This window comes from Girardinichthys multiradiatus, chromosome 20 (assembly GCF_021462225.1).
Source record: "Girardinichthys multiradiatus isolate DD_20200921_A chromosome 20, DD_fGirMul_XY1, whole genome shotgun sequence".
Classification (NCBI taxonomy): domain Eukaryota; kingdom Metazoa; phylum Chordata; class Actinopteri; order Cyprinodontiformes; family Goodeidae; genus Girardinichthys; species Girardinichthys multiradiatus.
The window spans coordinates 7,093,220-7,107,134 of record NC_061812.1 but is presented as its reverse complement, the minus strand read 5'-3'; the positions used below and the strand labels follow the sequence as shown (position 1 = coordinate 7,107,134).

At 41.0% G+C, this 13,915-nt stretch overlaps 1 protein-coding gene across 1 annotated transcript; it reads left to right on the top strand.

Annotated features, from left to right (window-relative positions):
- Nucleotides 1-260: 260 nt before the first annotated feature.
- ccndbp1 (cyclin D-type binding-protein 1) lies at nt 261-13,895 on the top strand. The gene is made up of 11 exons (XM_047348802.1): nt 261-422; nt 1,109-1,168; nt 1,540-1,619; nt 1,902-1,983; nt 2,117-2,213; nt 4,335-4,408; nt 7,524-7,600; nt 7,805-8,064; nt 8,351-8,411; nt 9,405-9,451; nt 13,466-13,895. Exons 1-11 carry the CDS (start codon nt 335-337, stop codon nt 13,572-13,574), a joined length of 1,035 nt encoding a protein of 344 aa, XP_047204758.1. The 5' UTR covers nt 261-334; the 3' UTR covers nt 13,575-13,895.
- Nucleotides 13,896-13,915: the final 20 nt, after the last annotated feature.

The window sequence follows — 13,915 nt, the reverse complement described above, 5'->3', positions numbered from 1 at the left end:
CAAAACTACAATTCTGACTGAAGTTTAAAAATCGAAAATTCTCTGGCATTACAAAAACTAGCTAATTTGTTTCGAACATTTGTGTTTCTTTAGTTGCTGCTGCTTTACTACTGTATGATTCATATATACTTACTACTAAACATTACTGAACACGAATGTGTTGTGATATAATCAGGTAATATTCGGTATTTGTTTGAAAAAAAAAAAAAAACTTGCAAAAACGACCGGTTGTTCCACTTATTATCTTCCCCGGATCAACGTTTCGTCTTTCAACAGTTCCACATCACCCGTGTTAGCGTTGTTTTGCTAGGAGCTGGTCTCTCACTTCGGCGTCATGAGTACTGAAAACTGCGATGCAACTCTATCTGTGTCTTTACGAAACGTACTAAACTCCATTCAGTGTATCAGAGACCGAGTCAGAGGTAAATATGGCAAAGGATAAAGAAACAAAGAAGCGCAGTGTGCTAATATTTAGCTAGCGGCGAAAGCAGCGTGGATTATCTCGCTCAAGGAAATTATCTTATTTGCTTGTCTGTTTCTGGTGTATTCATGTCAGTTTTCATTACCCTAAAGTTGTTGTTTTCTTATTTAATTGATCAAATCCCAGCAGAAAATACTAGAACCACATATATTGACATTTATTGTATTAACTGCTTTTTCATTTAAAATAAAATGAGCTTTTGTTTTTTGCTTATTTGAGTTACGTAGATAAAAAACTTTTAGTGGCCTCCAATTTACATTACTGTCAGAGATGTTTGTGGGTGCTAAAAATCAGAAACAGACAGTTTAAATGTTTAGATTTCTAGGAAATAATTAATTCAATCGATTAAAGAGATCAAAAACACATGAAAATACTTTGATTTGTAAAAAAATGTCACTATAAATAGTAACTACAGATTTTATTGTTAAATAGAAGTAGATTGGTGATTCTGTAAAATTTTAAATGGTATGAGTAGGTCTGTCTCTGCTATTATTTGATATGTGAGATGATCGCTTCTGAGACATTTTTTTACAGGTACAAGTATGCATGATGCAAAAAGATTTGGCTTGGTTTCATTTTGATATTAGATTTTTTAACTAAAGATTGTTCTCTCTATTTTCTCTTTAGATGGAGAATCAAATGAATCAGACGGAGCATTTAACCTCTCCAATTTCTGGGACACTTTGAGTTGAGTTGTCTTAACATTTCTACCATTTTCTAGTTGTTTCGAGACGCCATGAAGCTTCAAGTGACCTTTCATCTTGTCGCTGGCCATGTTTTGTCAAAAACTGTTTTTGTGCATAATAAGATACTAACTGTAATGATTACGCAACATTGATTAGATTTACCAGTTAATTCAGAATTGTGGTCTTTTGCAACCTTTCATTTTGCATAAGCTTCCGTTTAAATAATTTGTCTCCTCTTCCCATCCACCCCCCCATACACATCACTACCCATTACAATAGAGGATTAATTCACTTTTACATGCAAGTATTATCTCATGTCTATTGAATATAGAGATTGAGAATGTTCACTAACTTTTGTTCCCTTCACCTCAGACCAGGCAGTGAAGGCAGTGTCTCAGGAGGCAACTAAACTCAGCCTGGCCTTCTCAAGACCCCCTCTGCCATCTGTACAAGTCAGTTTGTTATTTTAAACATGAATAGTCATATTCCTTACACATAATTCTGCTTAAAAAACACACACATTCATTTAGGGCTCACAAACTTACAGAGAACACGGTACATAATATCGTGCAGTACCTACAGTAAAGCATTTTATTTCTAATGGTTTTAACATGCTGTGCATCTAATTGTTCCATGCATGTCAGTTGTTTTAGGAGTCATGGTTAATTTTTATGTCTTGAACTGGTACATACATTTTGCATAATGTCCTAAAAGCATATTTGGATGTGTTGCAGGATGGAGAAAAGCTGTCACAGTCCATATTAAAGAGCGTCCTGACGCTGTCTGCTGTGTATTACTGGCTACCCAAAAGCCAAGGTGACTCTTAAACTGTATATTGTCTGATTTTTCCTAGCAAATCAAAGTACATCTGAGTTCAAACGGATGGATAGAGATTTATTAGTATTTGTCTCTACAGTGTAAGTTTTGGTAAGTCCTCTTTGTGTCTCAGGGGTGACTCTGCGGCGGCAGGTCAGAGACGCCACTGTGGAGGTCCTGGAGGGAGTTCTACAGCTTCTGGAGGTCATACTCAGCTCACCACTGCATAGGTGCACACACCACTATCACACAAACACTGGGGGGGAAATTACTCAGCAGTGCAATCTCTTCGATTTTGGCAGCTGTTTGCTTAACGTTTTCACTGGATTCACAATGCACATTTCACTGAACATAGCTCAGCCATCAAGTCCAGCAGATTGGAAGACGTTTCCCCCATATTTGCACCGTAGCTGTCCCCTCCTTACCCACAAACACAGCAGTTTAAGAAATATTTAAAGAGATAGAGAAAATGCCCCAAAATGTTTGTAAGTGCTTACTATTCAGGGCCAGAGAAATGTCAAAGATTGTAAACATTGTCTGTTATTTTTGCCTCACAATGTGAAATTTCCCAGCGTCAGGGTAAAAAAATATTTTAGCCTTTGTCCATTTTGACATATGACTGCTTCTCTGAGACACATTTCCAAACCTGAGTTTTGGTGGTTTCACGATTTAGAAATGAAGTCAAGACTAATCTATTGGAACTGCAGCACATATGTAATATACCCTGTTATTGAACATAACCAAATTTCTATTGCCCCTTTCACAAAGCACTTCAATCCAACACTTAGAGAACAACTAACCATCTTAGTCTGACTTCTGAAGGAACTGAGGCAGGAAGGAGTGTTAAAGTCAACCCGCTGCTGTTATGCTTTTGTGTTGCCAAGCAAGGTAGGGACTGTTTTACATTGTTCGACTAATACAAGGGTAAATTGGCTTGAGGATCTAATGTGATGAGGGTGCAACGGTCTGTGCAACCTGATCAAAATACGTTTCTGAGGCCTGAGGTTGTTTTTCATAGATTTTTGTTTAAGCACATTTTAACAGGGTGTCTCACACTCTCCACTCAGTCTGAAGTAAACATGGAAGTGGTTATTTATACTCAGCAGCTCATACGGGTTAAACTCCTAGAACTTGACAATAAAATCATTGTTTGTTTGCTTTGTGCAAACAGCCTCTCACTACCTGCCTTCTGTCATTCGGCAATGCCAGCTTCATTTGTTTAAGCTGAAGTCTGGGCGAGACATGGCACTCTCTGGTGCCTGTCTCCAGCAGCTGTTGGGCGAGAAGCGGGGTTCACCATGGACAGGTTGCCAGTCGTGAAACTTAGCAGTGATAAAACAGATGTCTTGCTTGTTAGAACTAAATCTATATTATGTAAAGTTGATTTACTTTTCTCTTGATTAACAGTTTCCCCCTCCCCTCATCTCTGATAGACCATTACTATTTAATTCTCTTATTTCTCATATTACTCTGTTTGCTTTCCATCTTCAAAGCATTTATTGTCTCCGTCCCTCCCTTAACCCCTGTGGCACTTCTATCCTTGTCTATAGCCTCGTCACCGCCCTTATTGACTATTAGAACTTTCTCCTCAAATCCCATGGAGAGTGAATCTTTCAGGAGCTGTTCTTCCAGACTTTGGATGTCAATCCCAGTGGACATTTGAAACATTGACTCTCTCCCTCTGTTCAGATCCAGGTTTTAAACCCACCTTTTGAAAATGACAGACTCTTTGTAATCGCATCTTCCATGTAAAATTTTAATTCTGTTTTCTTGATTTGTCTCAGTGTCCTTGAGTGTTTTGTAAGATACCTATGAATAGAAATTATTACCATTATTATTATGTGATAATCTGATGTTTACTTTCAATCAACCACTTTAAAACTGATTAGAATGAGTCATCAACATCAGTATGTCTTTATTTTTCTGCTGATCTATGCAGGAAAGGATTTGATGAAGAATTTCAGCTTCTTACTGCCAAATTAAACTAAAACAAAGAACTCATAACTTTCTTTGTAGCTCGCTGATTTCATGTTATGTCACAAGGTTGGCTTTTAAAATGTTTTACATGGTTAAGCCAGTTATTCTGATTCATAGTGCAGCCCCCTGTTGTCTGTTGGTAAAATATGATCTGATGATCATCAGAGAAATTCTCAAAGTTGAGCTTGATTGAAAATGTATTTTCATGTCTTTTAAAATTTGATTAGGTTGTCCCATGCTGAAACTGTGATCCACAGAAAATGTAATATTCCTTTCACCAAGAAAACAAACAGAAAGAAGAAGGATATCTGCCTTTTAGTTGTATGCAACTTCCTTGTCTCCCTCCAACTTCTCTTCTCTCTGCTGTCATTCAGTCTGACCCAGGAACAGCTTACATCGACCGGGGGAGTGTGGTCTGCTTGTGATCAGTTTCCTCAGCTACCAAAAGGTAAGCTGAAATAAACAAAGCAAAGCTCAGCTGTTTAATGTGACCAGCTTCCACTTTTTTATATTACTGGGAGGAATAATATTTGCATTTTCTGACCACAATCGTGCTTCTAGGTTGCAGGTACTGATATTTTATTATGAGGTTAAAAATGTTTCATAAACCCTAAAAGTATCTATGAAGTATTCCACATTTAGTGATGTATGAATAAAATCAATTATTTACCTTTAAGTTCTGCTTTAACTGAAGGTCATTTATGTGTGTGTTGGCCACATAGAATTGAACCAATTAGTCGTAGTTTGGGTCAATGATAAATACCATTTTGTTTAAAACAGAGAATACAACCTACTGACACTAATGACATTTTTGAAAAGTGTACTTTTACAACAACTGGAAATCATTCTGCAAAGAATGGTGGACAGATTTAGGCTTTATCAAACAGTTCTGGTTTGTTTCATTCCTATAAAATAAACCTAGTCTGAATCTGTACACATGATCTTAGAAGCACACTGTTGCTCAGGATCTGCAGATCTACAGGACATGTAGAAGTGTTCAAACTCCTGTTTAAACGTCGGAGTTTTTGCGATAAAAAATGGGACTGTGGTAAGTCATTTTAGAAACGTTTTCACCTTTCTGTGACTTAAACACCTTGTACAAATCAACTAAAAAACATCAGAGGGAAAAAAACTACAAAATAGAAAAACTGCTGGTCACATAAGTGTTCACACCTTTAACACTTGAAGCCCAAATGTGTAAACTTTATTTTTGATTCTCAATATATTGGCCATTTTTATTTTGAAAATCCATTATTCCTTAATTGTACTCCATTAAATAGGAGATTAGCATATATGCCTACACTATTTACCCTCAAAAGCAACTTGGTCCCGTTGACTCTTATTATACCCGCATATATTTGATATTCTGTGGTCTTCACAAATTATAATACCTTTCCACTGAATACTGAAATAATTCAAGCCCCACCTTCAAAAGAAAGGAAAACAGAGATCACCACCCACCCTAAAGCACCAGAAGCAGCAGAGCTTCATCACATAATGTTTCAGTGGAGACCTTGCTCTCTTGCCTCATGGCAGTACAATAGCTGAACACCACTAAAATAGCACTGGTGTGTTGGCATTGACATGAAAGACTAGTGTGTGAGTCAGGTTAAGGTTATACACACGAGGGCAAAATTGTTGGTACCCCTCGCTTAATGAAAGAAAAACACACAATGGTCACAGAAATAACTTGAATCTGACAAAGGTAATAATGAATAAAGATCCTATGAAAATGAACAAATGAAAGTCAGGCATTGCTTTTCAAACATGCTTCAACAGATTTATTTTTTAAAAATACACTCATGAAACAGGCCTGGACAAAATGACGGTACCCTTAACTTAATATTTTGTTGCACAACCTTTTGAGGTAATCACTGCAATCAAACGATTCCTATAACTGTCAGTGAGACTTCTTCACCTCTCAGCAGGTATCTTGGCCCACTCCTCATGAGCAAACTGCTCCAGTTGTCTCAGGTTTGAGGGGTGCCTTTTCCAGACGGCATGTTTCTGCTCCTTCCAAAGATGCTCAATAGGATTTAGCTCAGGGCTCATAGAAGGCCACTTCAGAATAGTCCAATGTTTTCCTCTTAGCCATTCTTGGGTGTTTTTAGCTGTGTGTTTTGGGTCATTATCCTGTTGCAAGACCCATGACCTGCGACTGAGACCAAGCTTTCTGACACTGGGCAGCACATTTTTCTCTAGAATCCCTTGATAGTCTTGAGATTTCATTATTCCCTGCACCGATTCAAGACACCCTGTACCAGATGCAGCAAAGCAGCCCAGAACATAACAGAGCCTCCTCCATGTTTCACTGAAGGGACAGCGTTCTTCTCTTCATATGCTTCATGTTCCTTGCCAAAAAGTTACATTTTTGTCTCATCTGTCCATAGGACATTCTCCCAGAAGCTTTGTGGTTGTCAACATGTAGTTTGGCAAACTCCAGTCTGGCTTTTTTATGATTTATTTTCAACAATGGTCTCCTTGGTCGTTTCCCATTAAGTCCACTTTGCCTCAAACAACGTCGGATGGTACGATCTGACACCGATGTTCCTTGAGCTTGAAGTTCACCTTTAATCTCTTTAGAAGTTTTTCTGGGCTCTTTTGTTACCGTTCGTATTATCCGTCTCTTTGGCTTGTGTGGGCCACTCCAAAACCTTAATATCACAACATGTTGGTCAAATTAAAACATTACCTTAAACCTAGATCTGCCTTTGGCGTAAATACATTTGGGTGAAAGTGGTTTGCCATGAGGCCAGCAGCAACACTGCAGGAATTTCTAACAAGTGCTGGTTGTGGTCTTCATTAGGGATTTTCCACCAAACCCAAGGTTTTTCAAAACCCTAGGAGAACCACTGAAACCAAAGTTAAACATTTTGTCCCCCATTGTCAGTAGGTAAGGTTCGGACAAAAACAACACTGCTCATCACCGAAAGAAAAAAGGAATGTGTTTACCAGAAAAGAAACCTAAAACTTTAGAACAAGCCAGAGTCTAGAACCGAACCAGACAGAAAAGCTGTGGAGTCACCTGAGCAGGGCTGTGCTCAAGAGATGTACTCACCATCTGATAGTTCTGCAAAGAAGTGTTGGCAAATACTGCCAGTCAGGTGTTGAAGCTGCTGTTGACTCCTACATGAGAAAAAAGAATGCTTCTTGGTTAGGAGAATGCCTTAATAGAACCACAGGAGATGCAACAAACTTATTAGTTTAGAGTCAACTCAATTATGTAACATCTTATCGCACTCATATTTTCCCTACAGCTTTATCTGTTTACTAGTTGAATTTGCCAGAGTATTTGTCTCAATAATGTTGGAACATGTCTTAAAAGGTTTTCTCATATTTTCTTTTGCGTATTTGAACAGGGGTGACCCCTTACTTTACACCCACTGTACACATTATTAGTTTTTATTTGGTTAAAATTAAGTTTTTGATCCTAAAGAGATGACTAACTGTCCAGATTGGATTTTGCTTGTATTACAAATGATCAGCTGCCTGTTTTTCTTATTGACACTCAAAGTTCGTTAAGGTTTTAACGGGTTTTTTGTGGAACATTGTTTATTCAACAGAAAATAAGGAAGCTCTGCTGGTGGTTCTGTCCTCTCAGACTGGAGTTGTAAAAGATGCCGTTGAGGAAATGGAACAGGTAAGCGCTTGCACACTTTTTATTGTTGATGACTCCTTTTTCATGACTATTACAAAGAGAACTTTTCTTCCTCTGTTAGTCCCGTTTAGTTATAGAACCAGTATGTTGTAGATTCTCATCTTTGTGGGGCTGTGCCACCACGTATTGTTTTATGCACTAAACCAGATTAGTTAGTTCCTTATATATTTTAATGAACACACACAGGCATTATCTGAAGCCCAGGACCCGTTCAACGACGTACTCGATGACGACCCGAACGAAGGCAATCCTCGAGGCAACCAGGACATGTACTGGTCAGAGAAGGACCGGCAGGTTATAGGTCCATGTCAGGGGTTAACGAAAGCAGCTGCAGCATGTCTGAGGAAACTCACGGCAGCCGTCAAAGCCAACGGTGACTCTGCTGTACCTCAGAACGTTGCCCAGCTTGATGATCTGGCAGACATCAGCAGGGAAATTAGCCCCAGGTAAACAGACAATGTTGTTTCTGCTGTACTTTACATAGTTTATAAATGCAAAAAAATAAACACAACTAAACTGCAAAAACTCATTGACAGTGCACTGGTCTTGATTAAACGGACTCCTGATCTTTAAATCAAAAATGTAAACTAAAACGTGTTTGTTTTACTTGCAGGTTAAGTAATTTGCTAGATTTTTTTTACTTATTGTTCTTTTTGTTAACTTTTCTTCATATGACCTCATCTGTTTAATCCCATGAAGATAGCTCTCTGACGCTGATGTTTTCCTTTTTAGCGTTGATGATCTGGCCCTCTGTCTCTACCCACCCATGGACTACAGTGGAGTTGAAAACAACGTAAGACAAACCAGCATCATTTCTGATCAGAAAAAAATGCTTTTAAGATTAGGATTAGGGAAGCTAGACAACCTTTAGCAATCTGCAGATCTTTACAAAGCCAGTATTTTTTATAATCTCCCTTTAATCTAGAAGTTATTTTGCAACGGTTTAAATTAGTTCTGCCAAATTTCCACCATGTATTAATATCTTATAGCAGGTTAAGCTAAATTCCTGCACTGAAGTGCAGTCACCGCTGTTATCTCGACCCTCTTCGGCTCTTCATATTAAGTGCTGTGCTGCCGCATGTTTTCGTAAACACAAGAATTACGATTCAGATGAAGTGGAATTACATGGATACATATTGTGCATGCATGAATGCACGTTTGTATGAGTCCCGATACCCAAGACAAAACTTTGCTATCTTAACATTTCTAGATACTTGTTAAAATAGTCCCAATATTTAATTTTCTTTCGAAACGAACTGCTACCTAGATCCATCTTGATACATCTTCCAGGAATTAGATGTAACTTTCTTTGAGAGGCAAATTATGTGAGGACATTCATAAAACAAGAATGAATTTCGATAATCACGTTTTCCAGATCATGATGGGAATTTGACTGTCAGCTGTGTTCCTCTTCTCACTTATTTGACTACAGTGGATTTGTGTGACAAATCAAACATTTATCACACAAAAATGCAGAGGGAGAACATGTCACATCAACAACACTGAACACTGAAGATGTCGTTGTCTGTAGCAGCGCCAGAGACAAAAGTTTGTGAACACAAAGAACTGTCAGAGCTTTGGATGCTTTTACATAAAAAATACCAACAATCTGGCTCAGTAAGGTCCAGTAACGACTGGTGGACTTCAGTTTTCCAGAAATCAAACCTGTTATGTTGAAGATTTGTTAAAGATCCTATTTTTGCTTCTGCTGTTTTGCTGCTGCTCAGAAAAGTCAGACTAATCTAACCTTTTTAAGTTGCTGTGAACGTATTCTTGTTCTCCACAGGTGTCTAAATTGTCAGCACTTTTAAAGAAATTTTTGGAAATTATCAGGTAAGAATTGATTGATCCACAGTAGTTTTTGTCTGTGAAAATCAGGGCTGCATACTATCAAGAAAATAGGCAATTGCGACACTTTTGCAGGAAATGGGTTCTTTCAGCAAATGCCATGTTTGTCTGTATGCTCCAGTTAATGATTATTCAATTACTAAACTAGTTGACGGTTAATTCAATAATTTACTAATAATGATTCATCCGATGAATTGTTTTTGCCCTAGTTTTAACATGCATATTTTTACAAACTGCATAAAAATTGCAAGGAAAAGATGCTTTAATCTAAAGTTGGTTTTAGTTTAGTTGCTGTACATCCTGATATTTCTATCTGGATTTGTAGACCATGTTAAAAAATGGTTTTCCTGTCATAGAAAGTTTTTATTTGCGTAAACATCCTCAATGAAAGGAAGATTAATCTGGTTCTGATATGATGTGCACTTTTTCCTTGGATTCTACTTTAGCCATCTCCACTCATCCAGTTCTGCACTGTTTCCATTACTGGCTTTTCGGACCTGGTACTGGTGCCTGGTCATCAGCAGGTCTCATCAGGGCTGAGCAGGGCCAAAATGTGACGTTAACAGACTGCTGGTTACTGAATGGCCATGGGCATGCTCCGCTGTATATCAGCAGCATCAGAAGGTGTTCGCCGAGGTAGCGGAGAGTTTATATTATGACACGCCACATAGCATTGCTGGGTTGAGCTCAAAAAACTAGAGAGAGTGAAATATTGTTGTGAGTCATGTGGGTGAGACTGAGTGAAGATACACTTCAGCTTAACTTGCACTTAAGCTGCTGCTCAAAGTAGAACCACAAGAATGCCGCTTTCTTACTTCAAGCATAGAATCAACATTGGAGGGTGTATTCACTGAACAGAATACACACTTAACTTATGGTCCAGAATTGTCTTCATATAACTGTGTCTCCAGCACCAGTCCACCACTGAAATGATAGGAAAAGGCTAACAATGACCTGCAAAGGGCAGAACATAGTCGGTCGTACTTGACTCCACGGACATGTCTACGCAAAGCTCAATTTTTACAACTGCGTACGCGGTGTCAAACAACAAACTGCTTGGCTGAGCCTGTGCCGGTGCACATAGGTTACTGGCCTGGAGGCCGTGCTGCTCCTGGGCAGGTCTGGGGTGCGCTTGGGGGTTCCTAGGGTGTGTCGCCCCCGGGCTGGCGTCCTTGCTGGGCCTGGGGGGCTTGGGTCCGGGTGGGTATGCATGCTCTGGGGGGGGTTGAGGCGGCGGGCTAGCGGATGACGTGAAAGGGCTGCAGTGCATGGGGTGGGGAGTTCTGTCCTCTTCTTGGATGAATCACCGGCATTTGGATCGGCTGAGCAGCGGTGGTAAAGCTGACCTGGATAATGTTTTTTTGCTGGACTATCGTTGCAGTGGCAGTGATGTGGGGGTGTGGTTGCGGGGGTGTGGTGGGGGATGCCGGACCCGAGTGCTTGCCACTGGCTGGGGACCTCTTGCTGGGTGAGTTTGTCTCATCTTGGTGTGGGGTCGGTAGTTCCGTTTTGGGGGGGCTTGGGTAGCGTTGAGTGGGGCTCTTGCCTTGCTGTCGTCGCTCGCTGTGTGGTAGGGGTGGGATGCAGCAGCGGTGCTTGGAGCGGGGCTGTGAATGGAGCTTGTGCTGTTTGGGTGTGGCTTCGTCTGCTTTTCGGGGATGAAGCTCACCTGTGGGGATGTGCCCCTGTGCTGTGGGGAGGGAATTCGTGGCCTTTGGATATCTGTGTCCTGGTTGGGGTTGGCCCTGTGATTAAATTCATTGTGCAGTTCTTGGGGGTGGGGGTCTCATAGGGTTAGAATCGTAATTCAGTGGGGGGCTGGGACCCCCATCCTGTGGCGGCTCTGGTTGGCAGGCTAGTTTGGACCATGTAGACCCCTCTTTTGTAGATGCCCCCCTCTCCGGATGTGAATGTTGTTGGGGACTGGGGTTGGGAGGGAGGCCCGTCATTGCTCAGGTTCTCACACCAGCCAGGGCTAGCCAAGCCCGGGTTCAGGTGCTATGGCGGTCTGCCTGTCTCCACCCCCGGAGGGAAGGGGACCACCTTCTGGGTCCAGGGGCTGGTTGCACCTATGGGGTGTTGGCAACTGGACCTGGGAGTATAGAATATGTATGGGGAGTGTGAATGAGTGTACAACGTCCATTGTTGTTTGTGTTTACGTTGGGTGCATGGGTGTGTGTTTTTATGTGTACACATGAGGTTGGAGATGTGTGATTGTGACTGTGTGCGCCTGTTTTTTGTGTCAGGTTGGGTCTTGGACTACTCCCTCTCCTGGATCAGTTTAGGCCCTCAATCAAATGTGCAGCCTATTTCCTCTCCGCCACACTACCTGCCGGTGGTTGGTTTCTCCGCCCGCTGGTGTACTTGTGGTTCTAGGTGTCTGGGGCTGGGTGCTTTGGTGTGTGCTGGCTCACTCCCGGTGGCTGCTTGCCAGGGCCTGGACCCCTGGGCTCCGTCGGGCCTCTGCTCGGGGAGTGATATGTCTCTGGGTCCATGGCTGGATCGGCTCAGGCCTAGACCGCTGCCGGCTGGGCCTGTGGGCTCGTTGCTGCAGCTCCCTGGGGCTTCTGCACTGTGGCTGCTGGGTGGATCCTCTGGGATTCTCCCCTGCTCTTCTCTGGGGAGGTTGTGGTAGTCCCGGCGGTGGTTCTCCTGGGGTTTCTGTGCTCTGGGGGGCCTTTGGATGTCTGTGGTTCAGATCTCCTCCGTATCTGTCTCGGGTCCAGGGGGTCAGATCTGTGGCTCCTCACACTCTCTATGGCATATTTTTATGGAGAAACCTTGTATACACAAGCGGGCTCACACTCAGACCCACTGGTGTTCAGATTCAGGTGTTAACAGATACACAAATATTCTATATTGACCCGCATTAACCACTAAATACATCTTGTATTGATAAGTGCTGTGCACTTTTTGGTAAAAAAGTTGTTAATATGAACGTTTCTGCAGGTGTTGAAGCAAGCAAGGTGTTATCTTGTATTCTCTTCATCCTTCTTTCTTTCCTCCATTCTTTTCTCCTTCTCGATCCTTTTCCTTTCTGTCCCACCTCTCTCTCTTTTGTGCTTCTTAATTTTTTCCTTTTCATTTCTTTCTCCCTGTCTGTGACAATTGAAATAATCCCTAAGCAGTTTCTAATAAAGTTTATTTTATAAATATCAAGCAGAGCTTTAAAGCATTAGCTGGAATGCTCCACTTGTGAAAGTAAATCTGTTGGGCTTTTTCTTGGCACTCAGACAACAATTGTGAGCGCTACTCTGCCGGACAGGGCATGGTAAAAAAAAAAAAAAAAATGTTTGTCTGGAAAAAGTCTCCACATTGGACTGATTTATATGTGACACACTGAGCAACCGCTCATGAGGACGAGCACCATCACTGCCACTCTCTGCACAGCACCTACAAGTGTATTCACCTTCTTCGTCCCTAGTCTGGTTTAGTTGCCTTATTTACCACCTCCTTTTCTTTTTTCCAAAGCTACAAGGCAAATTAGCTCGTCCTTCTCATCTGATGACGGCATGGCGAAAAGTGTGGTAAATGTAGGAATTTGTCACCAAGAATGTAGGAAATTGGTACGCCCGACTATGAAACCTCAAACATCGGTGGACAGTGCGCTCGGAGTCTGCACTGAAAACTACGCCCGACTATGTTCTGTCCTTTACAGTTAATAGCAGCACAGCGCATGACACTGAAGGTGGGGTTTCAAGCCATAGCTCCAGCCGTCAGTACATCAATGGAAACACAACAGGTTTCATACGGAGTAGAGTGAGGACGTGCGGTGCTGGAACCATGAATGGAAAAGAGGCAATACTGACACAGTTTGTAAATATACTAAACCCTCCATTTTGCTACTGGTCACCTCCATGCTGGGCTGATGGGAGTCATGTTATTAGTGTAATGTTTGGTTTTCATTATATCGCTTTTAATCTGGAATTAAAATGGTTTGTTTGTGATAAATGTTGCCGTTTTAGTGATCACAGCTTCCACTTTTTCTGACATCTCCAGATGCAGCCACTTGTGTGGAGAATCAGAGCTGACTTGGGTTCAGTTCTTAGAGGGAGCCGTCGACCACAACCTACAGAAAGCAAAAGTACTTATTGAGCTGGACAGCTGATTTTTTTTTGGATTTTTTATTAAAAGACACATTTTCCTGTTATGATTTTAAGACATGACAGATAGCCACATTTAAAGATCGGATATTTTTTTTTATTGTTGGTTAGTATAAATTAACTGAACAGCAAGAAAAGGGAATGTTGAAAAGTACTTAAACTCTGAGAAAAACAAGACAGAAAATTTGGACATCCATTTTGTTAGCATAATTTCCAGTTTATGATTTTTTCACCTCAGCTAATTGTTTTGTTGGACTTTGCATGTTACAGAAGTAAAATATTTTTGTTATATCTGTATATTAAATAAAACTAGATGATTTGCTTGATTTACGTGTGTATTTTATTT